Source organism: Gobio gobio, assembly GCF_949357685.1.
Source record: "Gobio gobio genome assembly, chromosome: 4".
In the NCBI taxonomy this organism is placed as follows: domain Eukaryota; kingdom Metazoa; phylum Chordata; class Actinopteri; order Cypriniformes; family Gobionidae; genus Gobio; species Gobio gobio.
In genome coordinates, this window is record NC_137100.1 from 35470428 (window position 1) to 35493588 (window position 23161).

The window sequence follows — 23161 nt, forward strand, 5'->3', positions numbered from 1 at the left end:
GATTGCTTTCTGATGTTACCATGGCCCCATGAGACCGTTTAGGGAGTGTGTTTTGGTATAATGTTAGCTCCTGAAGTTCACAGAAAGGCCACTGTGTGACATTCTACACATTTTCACAGTAGCAAATACTGGGTATAAAATGATTTAGATTTCTTAAACCGCAACTGTATTAACAGAATAGTGAAGTTGCTGTTGTTGCTAAAGATGGGTAACCTCTAAGCATGTATATGTATCTGGGAGCGTATGAGTGATTGCCTTGGTTACGATCGAAGATCAGTGATGTACAATAGTAGCTTTCCGATGATCTAACCACTGTGATTTAGACGTCAGTCTACAGGTGAGTGTGCTTGTGTGTGTTTCAGTGGCAATGGTGTTTTAATAAATGGACAGAGAATGTGTACCTTTCTGGGGGGATTACCACTGTCACTACGGCCTCGGACAGAGTCTGTTCATGACGTCAAACCAAATGATGAAGATACAAAAATACAGTGAGTTTATATTTAAACAAACTGCAGAATATTCATGATTAATATCATCAGCAGCAGCTAAACCTCTGGAAACATGCTCCGCAAACAGACGAGTTCATCTCAACGCTGTCTCTGGCTCTGTCTGGGGGACATTCTGTGTATTTTACACTGCTTCCTCAAACCTGTATGGCTTCACTAAGTTCATTGGCTTTTTTTATTCAAGTTTAAAGCCCACAAAAAATGACAAAAAAATTAGTCCTCAAAAAGATACAATTGCCAAATGATCTAAACCCAAATCATCTCCGACATACCAATAGAAATGTCTAAGAAGCCAGACAGGTTGGTAGGAATGAAGTGTCTCTTGTTACACAGGATGTCCCCCAGGCTTAAACATCAATGATTTTATAACTGACCAAGATTACTGCAGTGCTTCTGTACAGATTCCTGGTTTAATCTGCTTGTGATTCTTTGTCTGGTACAATATACATACATGAATCAATTCAAGCAACTCAAATGAGTCTAAAGTGTTACCACAACAGAGTGAATTCACACTGAGTTGATTCTGTAACTTTCCTCAAACAAAAAACGTCACGTTTCTCACAATTCAAATTTCTCTACATATAATATACTATTGTTCAAAAGTTTGAGTTCACTTCAATTCTTTTAAGAAATGCATTATTTTATTCAGCAAGGCCACAAAAAATTAATTGATCAAAAGTGATAGTAAAGTCATTTATACGGTTATAAAAGGTTTCCATTTAAAATAAATGCTTTTCTTTAGAATTTTTCATTTATTTATCAAAGAATCCTGAAAAATAATGTATGATGGTTCCCACAAAAATATTAAGTAGCACAACATTAATATTTGTGTGATATATATTGATAATAATAAGAAGAAATGTTTCTTGAGCTGCAAATCAGCATATTAGAATCATTTCTGAAGGATCATTTGACAGTAATGATGCTGATAATTCAGTTTTGCCATCACAGAAATAAATAACATTTCAACATTACAGTTTTTACTGAATTTCTTTTATCAAATAAATGAGCTCAAGAGACTTTTTTCGGAGAAATCTTAATCGCCTGCAAACTTTTGAACAGCAGTGTAATTCTCTGATGTTTAAAGAAAAATAATATCAAAATATTTTATACATTTCTAAAATGAAACGCTTTGATTCCCTTCAGATTACAAAATTGAATTAGCCTCTAATACTGCCATGATCTTTGTATCAACCTAAAACCACTGGACAGGAATCTCATTGGCTACTTTTTATTATGTAATGATAAAAAGTAAACTTTCTTTACTCAGTAATGATCCATGCTCCCAGAATACTTTGCCAGCAGAAAAACCTTTAAAGATCTTGACTTCAGCATACCAAACTCTAGACCAGGAGACAGTGTGTGTGGTTACCTTGTAAAAGTCTTCCTGTGAGCGACTCCGTGGTTTGGTGAAGTCATTTCTGAAGCGGTCTCTGGGTTGGGCGTTGAATGGCAGTCCAGAGGGTGGAGGGGGGGCAGTGGTCTTCAGCACCCCGATTGGGGTGTAAAGAGGTTGTGGAGGAATACGTACTGCCTTCCCCCAACCCAGTTTCATTTCAAAACCCATTACTGTTTTACCTGCAAAACACAGACACCAGAGCTCAAAGGTCAAAACTGTCCAAGTACCTTCTTTCCAGGTGGCAGTCTGTCTCATTTACACTGGTTTGAGGACTGATGATGTCTCACCGTCCAGCGCAGCGAGAGCACGCTCTGCATCTTTCCGCGTCATGAAAGCAACAAAACCACGGTTGGTGACTCTTGTTCTCTCCTCATCAGTGCGAGGCCACATGATCTTTACACTGGCCAGAGGGCCGTATTTTCCAAACTCCTTACAGAGCATCTCCTCTGTCATCTAATGAGACAATCAAAGCTTAGTAAATAAGTGTAACACACCTGTGTAATTACAAGAGTGCCATATAGTCACTGTTATGCATGGTTAAAGCATAACCATGTGATTTTTGTGCTGGCCAGATTTTTCCATGAATTATATGGCAATTAGCAGACAAAATGCTGTGGTCTCTTTTCACCTTGGGGTTGATGCAGCCGATGTACAGGTTTGTTGTGTTTGGCACTGCAGGATCATCATCAAATACTGCACACATAATACGTAAAAAGGTTTAGGCTTCCAATGGGTTTCTAAAGAGAAACACGTGGCATACGTTTGTCGGACTTACTTGATCTTCGTGTCAGAGGTAAATCTAGATCTGGGTACACTCCTCCAGAGTCCCCTTTCTTTCTTTTATATCGCTCCTCTCTTTCCTCCTGTATTCTGAATGACAGATTGAATAAAGACAGAACACTTTTAACTACAATTTTGTAACACTCTTTAAAGTCACCATGAAATGGAAGTAGCGACAGATCTTTTCTACTGGATTGTGACGAATTATTGAAAAAGAATAAATGTAGGACGGGGTCTTGGTTCTATGCATCAGTTGACTGGATTTTTAAATATGGGAGTTGAGCTCATAAAATCTTTTTTTTTTTAATTATCGCAAGCTTGTGGTCGATTGTGGAGTTGCGGGGTTTAAGCGGACTAAAATGATTGAAGTCCGGCATACTTCACCAGAGAGAAGACTGTCGTTTTCCCCAGAAGTTTCAGTTATGACTGAAACATGCATGGATAACTTGTTCACAATAAGATGCATTTAAAAAACAGATAAAGCTTTTATGTTATTTTATTCAGACAGATATATAGATCCTTGGCTTTTTGTTTGAGATGACCAAGACAGAAAAAAAGAATAGTAAAACCATGAAAGAAACACTGACTGTTTTAATTCCTCTTTAAAAAGCTCCAGATTACTCTTCTTCTTCTCCTCTGTTTTCTTTTTAACTGCCTAGAAGGGAAAAACAACAATGATGTTATGGCTAAATATTGTATTTTGTGATTGACAGCAAAATGGATTGAGTCATGTAGTATACTGATTATGATGATTTTCTCATCTTGTTCCCTCTGACCCAGTCTTACCTCTCAATACTGAGGATATTAAGCTCATCTGATTACAGTAGACAGAAGCTCACTTACAGCTTTTTTAACTTCTGTAGGTTGAACAGGTGAGGCATTCTGAGGTGGAGAATTGAATTTAGAGGCGGGTCTGTAGAGTTTGCTCTTCTTCACCTCTGCGGCTTCTTCCTCTGAGAGGTGAACAACAAACACATGCAATAGTAACTCTCTCCTTCTTCCATTTGAACTAACAGCTTGGATCTATTCTTTTTTGTAGCCCACAACTCTTAACGTTTTTCATGCAAACAACATATAAACATCACACTAAAACAAGTTTGAAAAGTTCAGGGAGTCAGTAACTAGATCACTGGTATACTGTTTCAAACTAATGGGATCTAAAGAGACACATGCTCACACACCCAATAAAGAGACTAAGAGTAACAGTAGAGAATATATTTTATGTTTCAGAAATCTGAGCAGTGTTGTGAACTAAGGGCGCTTTCACACTTGGTTCGATTGCCTGGACCGAAACGAGTTCGATTGCTCCCCCCTCCCCCTGCCCCCGCTGTGTTCATATTATATTATTTGGGTTCGAACCAGGGTGCGTTTGCGTCATCAAAGCAGCAGCTGTTTACCCCGTTACTTGGTAATGACGGCGAGTGAGAAGGTGGCAAAATGAATAGCGTTGCTCACCTCACTTTTATATTTTTGTTTTTGAACCGTTGGTTTTGTTACAAAAGCTTCAATACTTAATGGCACTTGCGTCTATCTGCAGTGAATGTACTGCAAATGCTCTAAAGAACGCTGAAGACGAGCAGAAATTAGATCTAGCTCTCTGCTTGCAGTATGTCAGTCACGCTCGTCAGGAAAATGAGTGAAACACACCCAAAACACACATTGTTATAAAATCATACGTCATTAATAGTGGTTCACTTCCACAATTTAGTACGATTGCGTTCACATCAAAAGCAAACCGTACAGGAGTTCACATGAACCGTACCCCAGACCACCCTTTTTAAGCGAACTCTGGTACAGTTTACGGGTGCACACCAGAGTTTGGAAGACAGCGTTCACATCATCCAAACAAACCGAACTCTGACGTCAATCGAACCCAGGTGCGCCCCAGTGCTAGTGTGAAAGCACCCTAAAACTACAACTAAATCTATTAAACATATCTGTCGATAATAAAAAGCAATCAAATATAAGTATTAGATAAGAACATAAAGAGTAAAAAAACTTAAATAAAAATTTTATATGCTGCCTAACTGAAACAAAACACGTTGAAGTAGTAAAAATACTAAAACTGAAATAAAAATAAATTCAAGTCAAATACTGAATATAAATCAGAGACTTGAAACAGAAATGCACAACAGCTCACCTTTAGTTGCATTTACAATGCCTCCTCGTACAAATGTCTTCACTCCACTTTTGTCATTAGTGTCAAAAGAAGCTAAAAATTCCTCAAAGACTTCAGCAGCTTTCTCCTCCTCCTGAAAACAGTGAGACAGAGAAAAGGCTCATTAATCATAATGGTTTTAATTAATCATTTTGCAATTTGTTTTCAGCTGTTTTTTTAGGCTATATATTTTTAACTAATCACTACTAGGGGTGTAACGATATATCGTTAATCGATATATCGCGATATAAAAATGTGAAGATATGTATCGTTGATGTAACAATATTATTTGCGATATAAAGTTGTTTTATCCAAGGCTCAACTTGCTGTATTTATAAGGTATAAATCACCCAAAAATGTAAATTCTGTCATCATGTACTCACCCTCATGTTGTTTCGTTTAACTTCTAAACACAAATGAAGATATTCTTTATTATAAAACCTGAGAGATTTCCATTTAAAGTCCATTCCTCTAAAACTTAAAAGATCCAATAAATGTCATAAAGGCATCGTAAAAATTACTAATCGAGTGTCTAATCCAAATCCAAATTTTTTGAAGAGACACAGTGGCTTTATATGATGAACAGATTTACAACGGTGTGCATACTGTAGTAAACACGGACGTTCAAATGATTGTGACACGCGCTAAAACCACATGAGGGTGAATAAATGTAGAATTAAATTTTTTTGGTGATATTATGGCAATATAAATTTTTTGACTATTTCTTGCGATTAGAACTGTGACTGATTGAGGGGGAAAAATGAAAGTTTACGGAGTTTCAGTGACAGATTACTGCATTAAACGACTATATATTTAATGTGGAATATAATGTATAATTATGCAATGGGGGAATATTTGTGGGTCCTGATAATAATATAACAATAATAATAATATTTTAATAATATTTCTTTCTTTTTTTTTTATTTAATGAAAAAAATCGTAAGTTCAACCCTAATCACTACTATTCTACAGAGCTGCACATGACTTGATATTGTGGCCAAGAATTAAGAATTCATTCCCAAATTTGTTTTCTCGTTTAGGTTAAATCATGGTCACGTTGTACTAATTAATTTCCTTGTTTTAATTTAGTTAAATGTACAGTAAGTGATTTCTGAGAAACGCTGTTGTATGTGGATCGGACCGAGCACCACAACACGCTTGAAGCCAATCAGCAGGATACAGTCATGACGGGAAAGGAGAGAGAGTGAGCAGGAGGAAGATTTGAAGACAGACTGTAGAAATAGAGATGGCTAAGAGATATTAAAAAGAGAAAAGGTCAGAGGAATATCACTGGAAAAATATGGCTTATGATCAGCAAAGAGCTTTAGGACCCGCGTTAATATTAGAAAAGCTTTCCAGATCTGGAGAGATGTTAGAGAGCGAGAAGGCCCGAAAACAGACGTCAAAGTTGCGTTGTTTCTGCTCCATAGGTGAGTAACATTGGTTGTGCTATGTTTCACAGAAACAAGATATGCTGTTATTGAAATGTAAGCTATAGTAACAGGACAGATTGAGGGTCATTGTTTGTCTGGAGATGGTGTTCTGCTGGAAACTAACAACAAACTATTGCTTGTAGAGCCTACTCTTGTGTATTCTGTTAATTTTTTTGTTCTTCATCGTTGTTTGTTCGTCATCTTCGCTTTATTTTGCTTTACTTCAGCTATGATAAATCCACTCTTGTTTGGGGGCGGAGCAATGAAGGAAAGGGTGAGTTTGTTTGGGTTGATATCCAACAGAAATCATTAAATGCACCTTTAAATCACAGCTACAATTAACCAAAGCAAGGGAACGAATTAATAAAACATGGCCACTTATTCGATATCTAAACACATTTTGCTGACAAAACCTTACCTTTTTCTTCATTTCCTCTTGTTCTCTTTTCGTTAGTGTCCTCTTCACCCCCACTGATTTCCCCTTTTTGTCTGCCATGTCAACTCTCTAAAACAACAGAAATGTACTGTAACTCAGATCACTGTAACGGCGTCTATTAAATCATGTGACCACTTATTCAGGATTGGGGGACTACATATGACAATTTAGGAACCAACTATTCTAGTGGTTATACTAGTCTGGGCTGCGTTTCCCAAAAGCATCATACGTTGTTCATAGAACAATTGCCACCAATGGTCTCTACGAACAATTTAGGCTTATGATGCTTTTATGAAACACAGCCCGGAATGTTGGGGGTCAAAACCCTGCATACCTGACAAATATCCCAAAGTATGTGACTTAATGACAAGATTTCTGAAAATAAGATTGGAATTGTTTGCACTTCATCAATATGACCTCTTGATCTGAACTGAGGACAGCAAGATGCAGGACTGGTGAAGATGCAAAGCATCTTTAAAATATGCTGGATCACAAAACCTGCCTTATTATTATTATGAGACAATTTTACTGCACACTAAGACACACTGTTTGTGTATGATTCACGACACGAGAAGACTACCATAATGGCACTATTCAGTTTTATAAGTTACATTATTATCTTTCAATGGTCATAGAACTGCTGTTGGTGGTGTCTCCATAACTCAATATGCGACTGTCTCCTAACCTAGCGAGCTGCCTACCTACACAGCATTTAAGGGCATCACAGACGCCGACAGTCTCCCCAAAAGCTAGGTGGGAAGCTCACCATGTTGCAAAGACAGCCTGCTGTATGTGTAAGTTAGCGTAGGGGCTAACACCTCTAACAGTTAGTCCTCCGGGCCTCCTTTAAACCTAAGACAACCTTCTGCTGTCAACCGCTTTAACGCCGCTGGAGGATGTAACGAAGACCAATCTGATGCTGCAAACAGTTACACATCTGTAAACAGTGTATATAGCGACTTACACAGATCTTGCGTTGCAAAAACGAAACCGTTCGTTTGTTGTTAATCCGCCATTTTGAATTAACTAGAAATGGAAATAGCGGAAAAATGACGTCGCGTTACAAACACCAATCAGAGCTGAAAACGCCTCATTCTGCGACTTGCGGTGGATCTTTAGAGTCTCCCGTCATTTCTGTATGTGTTAAAAAACGCATATGACCGTAATATTCGAAAGCATTTCCATAAAAGGGTGTAAGAGAATACAAATATGATCTTATCAATTATAATTGTATTATTTATGGATGGAAATAACATGAACAGACTGGAAATAATGGCCTGAGGTTAATCATTGCTCAGTGAAGGATTGACAAAGTTAGTTTATGAGGCTATCAACCTGAAATTAATTTTAATAATCATGTGACATAACACACTAATATGACAGAACAGAAGAAAACAGTAAGACAGAAAACTGTAATTTTTTTATGTTAAAATTGAGTAAAAAAAAGCACCTGGAAAGTGGATAGCATAAAAATTGCTCAACGTTAGGCCCAGTGAGAGACCCAAACTCCACCGATGTTTTTAGTTTTCCCAAAAATACTCTTTCAACGAGGATATTTTCAGAAATGTATCGTTTTTGTCAATGTTTTATGTCAATGATAAACAAAATACTATTTGGTTACCAAAAATCTAAATGTCTTATTGTGTGATGAAGAAAGAAAGTCATACAGGTTTGGAAGAACAGGACACAACAGTAAATGATTACAGAATTTTCTTTTTAGTGTGGACTTTCCCTTTAAGCAGCAGGTCCAAATAAACTGAAAGACGGACCACACAGAAAACACAAAATAATACTTTGTCAAGAGTATGTCCATTGTTTGGTGTTTATTGATATGATGCTATCAAATGTAAACAACTTCTTTTCATATTTACATTTTGTTTGATGTATATGGCTATAATTAGTATTACTGAGATGAACTCTTCAAGTGTCAGAATGCAAAACAGTATTTACATTATGAAGAGGCACTTCATCCTCCGAGGTACCTTCAAAAGTGTAAAAAAAATTCTTCATCATATAACAAACAATTTACATTTTCTTTTAAAAAGGACAATCTTTTGTTTGTACACTCAAATAAAATCTCCTTATCCCACTGTCAGAAATCTTTCAAATATTTACAGTTTTTTTTTACAATTGCTTACACACGAAAAAAAAACAACAAAAAAAACACGAATAACCTGACACTCAATGAGCAAAACCTCAGCTCAGATCTGCACAACTATAAGCACATTCTCAGCCTCACATTTTTTTTGCAAATCACTACACACACACACACACTTCTCTACATTAGACATAGAAATCTAACAATGTCACTGCTTTCCAAAATACCACTCCAATGAACCAATTGTTCGAACACGGCCGTCAAGTGTGCAGACAGTGAGCTTAATTGTAAACTCAACAATCAGGTGTAAGCACTATAAAAAGGCAACAGGTGAGTTTACCTGTCGTTAACACAAATGGAAGGCAATGTAGCAGTAAAAGGAAGAGGAAGAGGGAGAGTGAGGATGAGAGCGGAAACCTGTGGAAGAAGAGGAAGACCTGGAGGAGGATGTGGACAAAAAAGAAGAGGACCACATTAATTAGATGCGATTCGACAAGTTGTAAACCACGGGTTGGCATTGAGAGATGCTGGACAGAGGTTTCAACACAACCTTAGCATATTTACTGTTTCTACAGAAATTCTGACATTTCGACAAAAAAATGTATCTGCTGTCTACAGTTTAATTTCATGTTTGAAACAATGTCTTGTGTGCTGTCCTGTGACATTTTACATGCATTTTGATTGAGGGTCGAGAACGTAAAGGTGGAAGGGGCCCCATATTCACAAAGGAACAAGAGAGAGCTATCATAAACAAGGTTTTGGTCAATGCGATACATCTCAGAGAAATTCAAACGAACATCCTCAATGGTCACGCAATTTTCAATAATTTCCATCAGGTCTCTCCATCAACATGAATGAAATAAATGAAATGAAATAACTCCTATACTGAACTACACAATGTTGTTGTTGTTGTTTTTTCCAGAGAGTTTTGCTCATTGATGCTGATCATTTGCCACAGCGCTATTTCGAATGTCCTGGGCCAACGAGGTACAGTAGTAACATCACAACCTGTGCTGCAGGTAGAAATGTTGCATGTGTTTAAGATTGAGCACAGCAGTGTGTAAGTGGTTCAAACTGAATCAGATTTGTATGTCAAAATTGGGTTGTGTTATATTTTGAATGAAGTGTTTAGTTTTGCAAAAGATCTGAGGTGTTCTGCTACTCGTGTGCGAATTGTGTGTAGTGTTTTGACAAAATGAGCAATCATTAAAAAACTATAGTTGAATCACATCATTACAGTAAATAGTGATGCACCAAAATTATTTTATTTAGAAACAGTAATTTAAGTTTTCATTTAGCTGAAAATCAAAACTGAAACAAAAAATTATGTTTCGTTAATTAAATTTGGGTAATTGAACTCCTTATGCTGCTCAAGATGTCATGTTCAGGTGATAAATTAAACCAGTTGTAGTAAACGTCTTCAGCAACGAGCCACTTCTTGATATTTCAGTCGAACAAATTGAATAAATTGTTACTCTCTAGCATAATTTTTGTTCATGATGAAGAGTGTCCTTTTTGCAGCAATGTTTACCTGTTGTGTGCTTATCCACATTGTTTGTAGGAAATAGACACGCAATTAAAAATCATTGTTTCAGTTTATGATTACACCTGATGTATTCATATTGTTCTCTATGATATACCGTATACACAATCGTTCAAAAGTTTGGGGTCTAAGATTTTTTCATGTGTTTGAAAGAAGTCTCTTATGCTCTCCAAGGCTACATTTATATGATGAAAAACACAGTAAAAACTGTAATATTATCGATAATAAATTTTAAAAAAATTGTCTATTTTAATACATTTAAAAAAATAAATGTAGTCCTGTGATAGCGAAGCCTTTTTTAGTAGAAAGATTGTTAACCGAAGATTATAATTTTTTTTTTCTTTTGCTGTTTCGGATTCAAATAATTTTGGTTGCTGAAATTTCAATGCATCACTAACAGTAAACACCACTAATTAATTAAATTAAACGATTGTTATTCTAATCACTGAAGAGTTACTGTTCGATCAGCTCCTCTTGATCCTCCCCTCCCTCTTGTCAAGCCTCGTCCTCCTCTTGTCACACCAACCCCTCCTCTTCCTCTTCCACCCCCCACAATGATTCCTCTTCCTCTTCCAGCACCTATAATGTTTCCTCTTCCTCTGCCTCTTCCACCACCTATAATGTTTCCTCTTCCTCTGCCTCGTCCACCACCTATAATGTTTCCTCTTCCTCTGCCTCGTCCACCACCTATAATGTTTCCTCTTCCACCACCTATAATGTTTCCTCTTCCTCTGCCTCTTCCACCCCCTAGAATGTTTCCTCTTCCTCCGCCTCTTCCACCCCCTATAATGTTTCCTCTTCCTCTGCCTCTTCCACCCCCTATAATGTTTCCTCTTCCTCCGCCTCTTCGGTCTCCTCCAACAGCTCCTCTTCCTCTTCCACCGCCCCTTCCCGGTCCTTGCCCACTGAACCTCAGGTCAGTGAAACGGTCATTGAGGGATACGGTAGTCTGCGAAACAAAGTAAAAACAGAGGCTCTAAAAGCTGATCAAAATAATAAATTTTCTTTACTGTCTTTACACACACACACAAGCCCAATAAATTCAATAAATGTCTGACTCTCCTACTTTACTGGGTGTACAGGCTTTGCCAGATGGCTAAACTCACCTGGTTAGTGGTTGCTTTGTAGTTAAATTGCAGAGGAATCCCTTTAGGTGAAGAAGTACTGTCTCCTCTAGAAGATCTGCCCCTTAACACTGCTCCACCCCTCCTAGCCTGATTAGGTGTTATCCTAAAGGAGTGAAAAAAGCAAGAGAGAGACAAAGAAAAAGGTTTTAAAAAAGGACATGCAACCAGTTAATTAGAAGCCAGCGAGAAGGTTCATTCACTCACACAGCGACAGGTGCAGATTTAGCATTTGGCAGGGAAACTGTCAGTGTTGAGCCAGATGGTGCTGTTCTTTGACTTCAGTATGTGTGTGGATGTGGGTGTGACGGACACCGAGAGAGAAAGACAATTTGTTAACACCCCTTGAGATGACTTTTTAGAATACGTCATTCACACGTAAAGAAACTCACCTTCTTATTTTCTGATACTTTTGTAATTTCTCTGCCATTTTTGTGTTAGAAAACTAAGGAAACAAAGACAGAGCACATAACTATAGGTTTAAAACATTGCCAATCCATGTGCAAGTAGTTTATAATGTATTTTTTCCCCTTCTTACCCCTCTGTCTAATACAAATGGTCTTCCACCCCTTTGTCCTCTTGCTGACATTGCACCCCTACAACAACAAAAACAACAACTATGAAAAACCTACAGTACAATACACTAGTTTACAGTTCTATTTCTAAAAGTTAAATGTTAAGACGATTTCAATATTTTATGTTACAACACATAACTTAACGGGTTAATAGGAGTCTATTCAGATGTCACCCAACACATTTTATGCTTATTTCCTATTTATTGTTCTGTTGTATTACATCTGAAGTGTTCTGATATATTTGATACTCTTTGTATCAAAAGTTTAGGGTCTGTAACTAGAGCCCTGCACGGGCCTCAAAACTAGGCCCTGGCCCGAGACGCTGAGGCCCTAGCCCGGCCCGTGTCCGACAGCTCATCAAAATTATCAGCCCGAGTCCGACTGGAGCCCGTGGTTTTTTTTTTTTTATCCTCCCTATTATACATTAGTTGCAGCCATTAAAATAGTTCAGTTTTGTTTTTAATGTCAAAGTAGTTATATTTCGTTTTGTTTCTTTATTAAGTTAATTTAGACAAATGTTTGAAGCATTTTGTTGCTTGTTAAATTAAAGTTTTTGTTCTTTAAAGTGACGACCAAGCGGCCAGCAGTCGACAGTGAGTTAACCCAACGCTTCTCAAATCAACACTTGTCAAAGTAGTTAGGCTATATTTCGTTTTTTTTTTTTTTGTTAAGTTAATTTAGAAAAATGTTTGAAGCATTTTGTGGTTTGTTAAATTAAAGTTTTTGTTATTTAAAGTGATGACCAAGCGGCCAGCGGCCGACAGTGAGTTAACCCAACTTTAGCCTCTGAAATCAACATTTGACTTGTCTTGCTAATAAAATCCATATAAAACATATAAAACTAAACGTTTAGCCTACTATCACCACCATCACAGTAAAAGGCATTTTTGACAAGATGAGGCAGGCAGATCGCAACGGCGCGCGCAAATGAAACGGGCTACACAATCTAAACAAATAATTTAAAAAATGCTGGTTGTCTTACCTACCTCTCCGCGAAATTAATATAAATCCGATCTTCAATCCCCGCGCTATATGCACATTTAACGGAGTTCTTGTCAACGAAAGCAACCGATATGAGCATTTTATTCATCAGCAAATTTCAACATCAAAGGATTATGAGAACGAGCGACCTAAACACTGGTAAGAGCCTTTAGTCTCATTAGTTTTAATGAAGATGGTAGTGTTTTTGAGCATCTAAGACTTAGCTTGTTTTCAGTTTCACTTGTGGCAGTTTGCGTGTTGGCTTGCTTTACTCATTTGTGGCGATGCGTGTTGCATAGCGCCGTCCTCTAAACACTGTGCGAGCCGGTCTTGACAGTTGCGGACTCGCGATATCATGGTCTCATGTTGTTTCCACCAGCGCAGCATATCTCATTGTTTCTTTTAATTATTGAATTTCTAAAATATATAATGAAGGAAAAGCCTATAAAGGCCCGAAGCCCGACCCGCGTTTGAGGTATGACGGGAAAATTGGCCCGAAGCCCGGCCCTAGGGGCGTAAAAAAGTCGGGGCCTGTCGGGCTCGGGCAGAAATGCAGGGCTCTATCTGTGAGATTCTCTCTACACTAGGGGTATTCAATTAAAGTTCCAAGAGGTCCGATCTCTATATTTCCTTCCCAGCGGAGGTCTGGACAATACTTTTTTGGAACAGTTATCCATTATCCATATCCATCAGGGCAGCCATAGTACTGTGTAAAAAAAAACAAAAACAATAAAAAAGCCAACACATTAAAAATAGTCATTAAAGATGAGAATCTTGAGCCGAAGCATGAATATTTCTCCCAACTGGATTTTAATATAATATGGTTACATTAGATGTTTTATCAGGCTATTATTAGTATTATTATTATTTTGTTTACATTTAGACACCTATGTGTATGGCACATATGGGCTGAGAAAGCATACTGGGGGTGCAGAGGTTAGGTTACCTTTTAAGAAAATTATGGACCATTTTTAGATTTTGCTGTTTAATTGTAGGAGAATATAATAATAAACACTTTATTACACACGTAGCAATAAATACTTTAGTTTTGTTTAGTTAAGTTTTCTTTAGTATATTTTATTACAACTCAGACTGAGATTCTTGCATTTTATTGGTATGGATAAGCTTGGTTATATTCTTCAAATGCCCCATCATTAGTAATTACATATTACGTTCAACGTTCGCCTCCTTCCCTGCACTTTCTTACAGTTACGCCTGATCACTTAAATTCACATTATTTTATTTAACTCAAATGAAACATCCTTTATTTGACAAATTAAAATTGTGGGGTAATGCAGCGCTGTTTTACTTCGAAACAATTATCCTAAAAATACATTTGAGTGTGTTGAACGTTATGTTATAACGTTACTCTGCGTGTTCGTTTGGTGACTGTTATGAGACACTTGGTGCACACTGCAGTAAGCTAGACAGATAATAGAATACGATATTAATAAAAGCTGGATGACTTGAGTTGCTAAATGGCATGCAATTAATTTTAAAACATTGCATGATGGAGAAAATGCTGTACTACTGTTACTACAAATAAAGCTCTTTCTGATTAGGCTATATATGCCACTTACTTTTTGGGTACAAACATGTTACTTGCAGTAAATCAAGAAAACGAGATTCAAACAGTAAGACTAACTGTGTTGAGTGTATAGTCATGTGAAAATGTTAGGACACCCTATTGAATTCCATGGTTTTCTGTAACCTCAGATGAACAACAACACATGACGTGTCATTATTTAATTAGCAAAAATAAAGCCAAAATGGAAAAGCCATGGGTGACAAAGTTAGGACACACCCTTACTGTTAACATAGGAATTAAGAGGGTAAGTAAAGGTCAGGCACTGCAAATGCCTTTGATTGACTGATCACCAGCAAGTGTGATCACCTCTATAAAAGCAGAAGTTCTGGCAGTTTGCTGGTCTGGATCATCCAGGTGTGTGTTAACACAATGCCAATGAGGAAATACATCAGCAATGATCTTAAAGAAGCAATTGTTGCTGCCATCAATCTGAGAAGGGTTACAAGGCCATTTCCAACCAATCTGAAGTCCATCATTCTACAGTGAGGAAGATTATTCACAAGTGGAAACATTTCAGACAGATACCAATTTTCCCATGAGTGGACATCCCAGCAAATTCACCCCCAGATCAGACTGTGTAATGCTCAGAAAAATAATTGCAGACAACCCAAGAACTACACCTCACACTTTACAGGCCTCAGTTAACATGTTAAATGTTAAAGTTCATGACAGTACAATTAGAAAAAGATGGGTTAAGTATGGCATGTTTGGAAGGGTTGCCAGGAGAAAGCCTCTTCTCTTTAAAAAAAACATTGCAGCACGGCTTAGGTTTGCAAAGTTGCATCTGAACAAACCACAAGACTTCTAGAACAATGTCAGATGAGACTAAAGTGGAGATGTTTGGTCACAATGTACAGCTCCAAGTTTGGTGAAAACCAAAAGAGCATATCAGCACAAACACCTCATACCAAAAGTCAAGCATGCTGGTGGTGGTGGTGGTGGTGGGGGGTGGGGGGGTCATTTTGGGCTTGTTTTGTAGCTACAGGACCTGGACACCTCACAGTCATTGAGTCGACCAGATTATTTTTTATTATGTCCTGATACAGAAAACCATTGAATTCAATAGGGTGTCCTAACATTCTCACATGACTGTATAAGTGTATATATATATCAATAGCTGATTTCTCAGATTTTTTTGGAAACATTTGGGATAATATAAATACACGTCAACATAATATATAACATTGTTCTAGTGGTTTTGGATATTTGAATCCAAAAATCTTACATATTGTGCCTTTTAAGATGATAAAGTTGAAACAGAGAAGAGAGTGTAGAACCTGCTTAGTCCGCCTCCTCTTCCTCTACCTCTTCCTCGTCCTCTGAACGTCCCCCTCGATGTGAATGTGGTCTGATCAAACTGTCCACCGATCTATGACACAGAGAGAAGCAATCACAGTAATAATCTTTGAAAGAAATCTTATTAAGAGAGGACACATGGTTATTCAATTGAAAACAACTGGTTTCAATTACTTTACTCTATTTTAGCCACAGAAACAATAATACATTTCATACCGTGGCAGCAGCAGCGTCTCTGTTTAGTGAACCCCCTCTTGACACCATTCCCCTCCCGGATCCCCTTTGTCTCCTCAAACCTCTCAACCTGCCAGGGCCTGTGGGACAAGCCTCAATTAGAAACTTGTTCAACAAGCATTCATACGATTCACGTGAAGCATTTTTACAGATCTGGCCAGGCAGAAGTCATATGCCAATTGTCCAAATGTGTCAGCGGTCACAAATTTAAGTGCAAGACAGAGTCAAGTATCAAATGCTTGCCTTGGTACTGCTGTGCTCCTCGTCTGAGTCCCCTCTGCTGCTGTGGAACCTGGTTGAGTTTCTTCAAGACGTTGTTCCTGTTAGAAGCACGTTTACTTTTAGCTCTGTTCGCCTTCTGCTCTCTCTTATTCAGCTTTATAATGTCATCTGTGAAAACAAAAGGAACAAAGTGTTTTGTCTCTTGTTTACCAAAAGATCAAACATATTCAATTTAAAAAGATTAATGATATATTAGATCAAATTAGTTAAAATTTGGATATGCTTCTTGCTTGAGCTAAAAAGAAAAATAATCAGGTGGTAACTGCTGCATGCAATATATTAAGGCAACTTGTGTTTATATTTGATGAGTTTCGCCATGGCAGATATGTAGGATAAATCTTCTAACAGCAAGCAACTACTTTCTATTACTTATAATACACTATTAGGTGTCTTGGTGTTTTGCCTCAGTCAGTATCAGTGTATTATGAATTGAGATCTGAATTTTGTTTTACCCAGAGCCCTTGAATAGAAAATGTGATCGTACATTCGTACGTGTGATCGTGAATCTACTCAAGGCCGCTGGTGCTAGACATACTGTGGCTACAGATGGATGAAAGTTTTATTTTACTTATAGCCTACTTCTTTTTTCATTCACATATCATTACAGTCATGCATTATCCTGCTAAACTCAAGGCAAATGATTTGTGCACGAGCACGTTGGTGTGACAGCTGTTGAATGTTTGGAACAGCTGACCACTGTTTCTCTACACGGAACACAGAAACGAAACCTACGGATCCTGCCAACTCATCCAAATCACAATGTCTCTCCTCGAAATTACTAACCTAACGACAGGTCGATTTTGTCCGACCTTGAAGCGTGAGACTCTTGCATTTGCTCTGTACTCTCCATCTGTGCCTCATTCTCCCCCATTTCGTCTTCCAAGTGTCGTTTACGCACGCAAAAGTTTCACAAGCGTCACGTGTCAGTTTTTCTGACGGCTCGAAAACACTAAAATATTTATACTCGGTAACTTCCAAACGTGTCAAAATACAGAAACGCCAATGACGAGACGGACTATGGAACTTTTAAAATCAACCCGGTTTCAAGGCGCTTTCCTTGTGTTTATGTGTCGATCAAGTGAATGGTGTGACCCAGCCCAGCAGCGCATGAATCAGACGACCAATGAGACAAGAGCCCTTAAAATAGCCCAATGTCTAATCTTGGTAGGCAGGTCTTTCCAAGGTGCTTTGCGACACAACTAGCGGTAGGAATTCCCCTTTCAATTATGTTTATCAAGTTTTCACAAACAAAAGATGTTTTAAAAAATTCATCCAAATTTCATTTCCCCCCCTAAACAAAACAAAGGGTTTCCCTCAGTATTTAAACAATAGGCCTAGTATTAATTAGTTAGCTACTATAAATGCCATTATAAATATCCAGCGTTTATACACTGTCTCAGAATTTATTGTAAATTGTAAAGTGACTTTCTTCTTTATACCGTCAAGCCCGCAGCCTACTGTTGCTGTGGTTACGCAGCTTCCAAGACGACAAGTAAATACCATGGCAAATCCGCACCCTCTGCAGTTTTTATTACATTCTGGGATTACTTAATTATTTTAGCACTGTTCTTTTCAGTTTTATTTATTTCAAAACTGTTTTAACACAGACGGTCTGGACTTGATCAGTAGAGAAGAAATTATGCCCGAACAGAAGCTGTCTAGCCAAAGAAGCAAAACTAGCCAAAAACAAGCCCAATAGCTTTCCAGGGCGGTTCTCCGGGGGGAAAGGCATTTGGGGGGTAATGTGTTATTTTGGCAGGGATGCCTGCTAAGATTCGCATTCCTGGGTCTGTATATCACATAATTGGGGTCGCTTCAACCCGCGGACATGGCAACACAGTGAAGTTGAGTTCTGTTGACATTTGACAACTAACGTTATGCGTCGCTACGTTGCTCTGATTGGTTGTAGGTCTATCCAATTGAGATCTTTCCTGGTTCGGTTGAAACACGCCCCATAATCACAGCCCAACGGAGCAGTATCTCTAACGGATAAATAAGGCAGGATACAATAGCAAGTAAAAGCTTGTTTATTGAGACAGAAGATCGCAGGTAGACACCAGGAAGCCACAAGGATCAGAGCGGTGCTTTGGCAGATGGTCCGGGCAGCACAGGGACGCTGCAGATAACCCAGCTTGGTGACGACGGTGAACACGGAACACAGGAAACAGGCAACGCAGGAACACAACGGGCACAGGCGGGAGAACACACGAGACATCCAAACAAACGCTCTGACAAAGACAAAGAGAACACAGAGAGACTAAATAGGGTGCGCTGATGATCTGCAGCTGGAGCGCTGATCAGCTGCGACAGGTGTAATGATCATCAGCCAACCAGCGGCTCCGCCCCATACAAACACACATACACACACACACAAGAATGAGATGGTGAATTCATGAACCGTGACAGTACCCCTCCCCCTAGGAGCGCCTCCTGACGCTCCCAGGAGGACCTACCTGCTGATTGTAATCATCAATAAGGGAGTGGTCCAGAATGTCCCTAGCAGGAACCCAACTTCTCTCCTCCGGACCGTAACCTTCCCAGTCCACCAGATACTGGAATCCGCGTCCCCTCCGTTTCGAGTCCAGAATACGATTAACCGAATACGTTGGTTCCCCATCTACGAGTCGCGGCGGTGGAGGAACCGGGACTGGCGGATTAAGACGGGAATGAAAAACTGGCTTTAATTTGGAAACATGAAAGGCGGGGTGAATTCTCCTGTACGCTGGAGGAAGTTTGAGGCGGACTGTCACCGGACTAATGATCTTGATGACAGTGAACGGGCCGATAAATTTGGGAGCAAGTTTATTAGACACGGAGCGGAATGTTCTTGGTAAAAGGCACACTTTTTGACCCACGACGTATACGGGAGGCTTCGACCGGTGGCGATCGGCTTTAGCCTTGGTACGCGCCCCCACCTGGAGCAGAGTCTCACGGGCTCTGGTCCATGTGCGGTGGCACCTCTGGACAAAGGCGTGAGCGGAGGGGACCGCGACTTCGGAATCCAGACTCGGAAAAATAGGTGGCTGGTAACCTAGACTACACTCAAAAGGGGAAAGGCCCGTGGATGACACTGGTAACGCGTTGTGAGCGTACTCCACCATAGAGAGTTGTTGGCTCCAGGATGAAGGATTATTGGATACCAAACGTCGCAACATTCTCTCCAGATCCTGATTGGCTCGCTCAGTTTGACCATTGCTCTGGGGGTGGTAACCCGAAGACAGACTGACCGTCGCCCCTAGTAATTTACAAAACTCTCTCCAAAATTTGGACACAAATTGGGAACCTCTGTCGGAGACCACGTCCATCGGGAGGCCATGTAACCGAAAGACGTGGTCTATAACAGACACCGCTGTCTCCTTGGCTGAAGGTAATTTGGGCAAGGGAATAAAATGTGCTGCCTTCGAGAACCGGTCCACTACGGTCAAAACAACCGTCATGCCATTAGAGGGCGGGAGGGCGGTGACAAAATCTAGCGCAATGTGGGACCAGGGTCTCAAAGGAATAGCCAGCGGTTGAAGTAACCCATCAGGAGGTCGATTAGACGTCTTACCAACAGCACAAATTGAGCAAGCCAAGACGAAACTGCGAATGTCGCGAGCCATACATGGCCACCAGAATCGTTGCTTTATTAAACTGCAAGTACGGTTTACTCCTGGATGGCAAGCGATATTGGAACAGTGACCCCATCTTATGACTTCGGACCTCAACTTCTCCGGTACAAATAATCGACTCGGTGGGCAGCCGGGCGGAGGCGCTACCCCTTCTAAGGCCAATTTGACCTTCGATTCGACCTCCCATGTGAGTGTAGAGATAACTATCTTCTCTGGCAAAATGCACTCGGGAGTAACCGGGCGTTCGGAAGGATAAAAAATTCGAGATAAAGAATCGGGTTTGATGTTTTTGGACCCGGGGCGGTACGAGAGAGAAAAGTCAAAACGTCTGAAAAAAAGTGCCCACCGAGCCTGCCTGGAGTTAAGTCTTTTGGCAGATCTAATATATTCAAGGTTCTTATGGTCCGTCCATACTATAAAAGGTACCCCCGACCCTTCTAACCAATGACGCCACTCTTCCAAAGCCAACTTAACTGCCAACAATTCTCTGTTACCAATGTCATAGTTACGTTCGGCAGGTGTCAAACGGTGGGACAAAAACGCGCAAGGATGAATCTTATCATCCGAAGCAGAGCGTTGGGAAAGGACCGCACCTACCCCCACCTCTGACGCATCGACCTCTACCACGAACTGACGTGCTGGATCAGGGGCTACTAAGATGGGAGCCGAAACAAAGCGGCTTTTGAGGTTGGTGAATACAGCCTCAGCTGTATCGGACCACCTGAACGTCACCCTGGGAGAGGTCAAGGCAGTCAGAGGCGCGGCTAGCTGGCTGAAGTTGCGAATAAAACGGCGATAGAAGTTGGCGAATCCCAGAAACCTCTGTAGGGCCTTACGGGAATCTGGACTTGGCCACTCTACCACAGCCTTAACCCTGTCGGGATCCATACGCACCCCCTCGGATGAAACGATGTATCCTAGGAAAGGAACAGACTGTGCATGAAACGCGCATTTCTCCGCCTTGACAAAAAGCCCATTCTCTAGCAACCTCTGAAGCACTCGTCTGACGTGTTGAACATGTTCCTGGAGAGACGAAGAAAATCAATATGTCATCCAGGTAAACATATATGAACTGATCCACCATGTCTCTCAACACATCATTGACAAGTGCTTGGAAAACCGCTGGGGAGTTGGATAGCCCGAACGGCATCACCAAATATTCAAAATGGCCCCTGGGGGTATTAAATGCGGTTTTCCATTCATCCCCCTCCCTGATGCGAACCAAATGATAAGCGTTACGTAAATCCAATTTTGTGAAAACGGATGCTCCCTGCAACCTCTCAAAGGCTGAAGACATCAACGGTAAAGGATAGGTATTCTTGACCGTGATGTTATTCAGCCCTCGGTAATCAATGCAAGGTCGCAGAGAACCATCCTTCTTCCCCACAAAAAAGAACCCCGCCCCCGCTGGAGAAGAGGAAGGACGGATGAATTTGGAAGCTAGAGAATCAGAAATATATTTCTCCATGACCTCCCTCTCAGGAACAGAAAGAGAGTAAAGCTTGCCTCTAGACGGAGACTTACCTGGGAGTAAATCTATAGCACAGTCATAGGGACGATGCGGAGGAAGAGAAGCAGCGCGGGACTTACTGAACACTTCCTTCAGGTCGAGGTACTCAGAGGGCACGTTAGACAAATTCACCATCTCCTTCTGAAAAACAGGACGAGACACAGACGAACAGGCAGACACAAGACAAGACTGACAACATCTTTCACTCCACGACGAAACAGTGTGATGTCCCCAGTCGACCCTTGGATTATGTTGAACCAGCCAGGGGTGACCGAGGACAACAGGAGCCAGGGGGGAGTCCAGGAGCAGGAAGGAAATCTGTTCAGTGTGGTTGCCAGATGTGATGAGTGTCAGTGGTCTGGTGGTTAGCGTGATGGGTGGTAATTCCTGACCGTTGAGTGCATTGACAGATAACGTGTCCTTGAGTGGGATGATGGGAATGCCAAGTGTGTGAGCCAGAGTCAAGTCCATAAAATTACCTTCCGCCCCAGAATCCAGAAGTGCTTGACAGGGGTGAGACCGGGCTGTCCACAGCAGTCTTACCGGAAGGAGAGTTGAGGATGAGGTCTTCTCCACGGAGATTCCGCCCGACAGTAGCCTTCCCTTTACCGCCGGGCTTGGTCTTTTAACGGACAGTTGTTCAGGAAGTGGCCCCCTCCGCCACAATAAAGGCAAAGACCACGGGATCTCCGTCTCTCTCTCTCCTCCCGGGAAAGCCGAGCACGACCCACCTGCATGGGCTCGGGATCGATGTTGGGGCTGACCGCATCACCTCCGCTAGCCTGAGGACCTTCGACACTCCCAGACTGGAGAAACGTCTTGGACCGTCGTTCCAGCCGACTCAGGCGTGCGTCCACCCGTAGTGCTAGATCAATAAGTCCGTCGAGTCTCACCGGTAGATCCAATGCAAAAATCTCCTTCTGGATGCGGTCAGCCAGCCCATGCAGGAACATGTCCCACTGTGCCTCCTCGTTCCAGTGGCACTCGGCAGCTAAGGTTCTGAACTCGATGGAGTAGTCCGAGACCGAGCGGTTACACTGACGAAGGTCAGCGAGTTGGCGAGCTGCTTCCTTGCCAGCCACCGCCCGGTCAAACACCCGCTTCATCTCCTCAGATAGTGCCTGGAATGAGGAGCAGCATCGATGTTGGTTCTCCCACACCGCCGTTCCCCATAGCGCAGCTCGTCCTGATAGTAGTGTGAGAACGAAAGCCACCTTTGACTCCTCTGTGCTGAACGTAAGCGGTTGGAGAGCAAAAAACATGGAACATTTGGTTAGGAATGCTCTACAATAGTTTGTCTCACCAGCGTAACTCTCCGGAGTGGGTAATCGTGGTTCGTGCTGGCGGTTGATGGTAGATGGTGTGGGGGGAATCGGCGGTGGGCTGGGCACAGCGGGACTGACGAGTTGTTGTATTCGTTGGGTCAGCTCGGACACCTGTGCTACCAATACCTGCACCGCTCGTCCTGTGACAGCCAGATTTTCCTCCTGTTGGTCCATTCTGGAACTGCTGTGAGTTAGGTACTCGTTGAGATCAGATGAACTTGCTGTATCCATAATGGTCAGAGCGTTCTGTAACGGATAAATAAGGCAGGATACAATAGCAAG

At 40.8% G+C, this 23161-nt stretch overlaps 3 protein-coding genes across 5 annotated transcripts in view; 1 reads left to right on the forward strand and 2 right to left on the reverse strand.

The window, feature by feature from the left end:
• Positions 1-7882, reverse strand: part of LOC307125953 (U2 snRNP-associated SURP motif-containing protein) — a 14669-nt gene extending 6787 nt beyond the window's left edge. Inside the window, exons 1-10 of one of the 3 annotated variants that reach the window (XM_079816222.1) lie at positions 7677-7882; positions 6695-6781; positions 4826-4937; positions 3529-3638; positions 3273-3340; positions 2681-2775; positions 2534-2598; positions 2193-2358; positions 1879-2084; positions 402-445 (exon numbers count right to left, since the gene is read on the reverse strand). In XM_079816222.1, the coding sequence (XP_079672348.1) occupies positions 402-445; positions 1879-2084; positions 2193-2358; positions 2534-2598; positions 2681-2775; positions 3273-3340; positions 3529-3638; positions 4826-4937; positions 6695-6772 (944 nt within the window). In that variant the 5' untranslated portion in view covers positions 6773-6781; positions 7677-7882. Of the gene's footprint in view, positions 1-401; positions 446-1878; positions 2085-2192; positions 2359-2533; positions 2599-2680; positions 2776-3272; positions 3341-3528; positions 3639-4825; positions 4938-6694; positions 6782-7046 lie in introns of all 3 variants that reach the window. The other 2 variants (XM_079816223.1, XM_079816221.1) reach the window with 2 other exon arrangements.
• LOC307124756 (uncharacterized protein) overlaps positions 1-23161 on the forward strand; it is a gene marked incomplete at its 3' end in the record, with an annotated part of 457096 nt that overhangs the window by 425333 nt on the left and 8602 nt on the right. The gene's annotated exons all lie outside the window — the stretch shown is intronic.
• On the reverse strand, positions 8505-17558 carry LOC307124880 (uncharacterized protein). The gene is made up of 9 exons (XM_079814359.1): positions 17217-17558; positions 16395-16541; positions 16134-16231; positions 15899-15990; positions 12016-12073; positions 11870-11922; positions 11685-11756; positions 11460-11583; positions 8505-11302 (listed from the first exon to the last, which is right to left on the reverse strand). The coding sequence occupies exons 1-9, from the start codon at positions 17302-17304 to the stop codon at positions 10796-10798; spliced, it is 1239 nt and encodes a 412-aa protein (XP_079670485.1). The 5' UTR covers positions 17305-17558; the 3' UTR covers positions 8505-10795.

What these genes read in the sequence shown, in the direction of transcription:
- LOC307124880 (XM_079814359.1), bottom strand. Translation starts at nt 17,304, where the DNA reads ATGGGGGAGAATGAGGCACAGATGGAGAGTACAGAGCAAATGCAAGAG. An exon ending in CAAAATCGACCTGTCGTTAG is followed by an intron (nt 16,542 to 17,216) that starts GTTAGTAATTTC and finishes TTGTTTTCACAG; the next exon opens with ATGACATTATAAAGCTGAAT. An exon ending in GAGACGCTGCTGCTGCCACG is followed by an intron (nt 15,991 to 16,133) that starts GTATGAAATGTA and finishes TCTGTGTCATAG; the next exon opens with ATCGGTGGACAGTTTGATCA.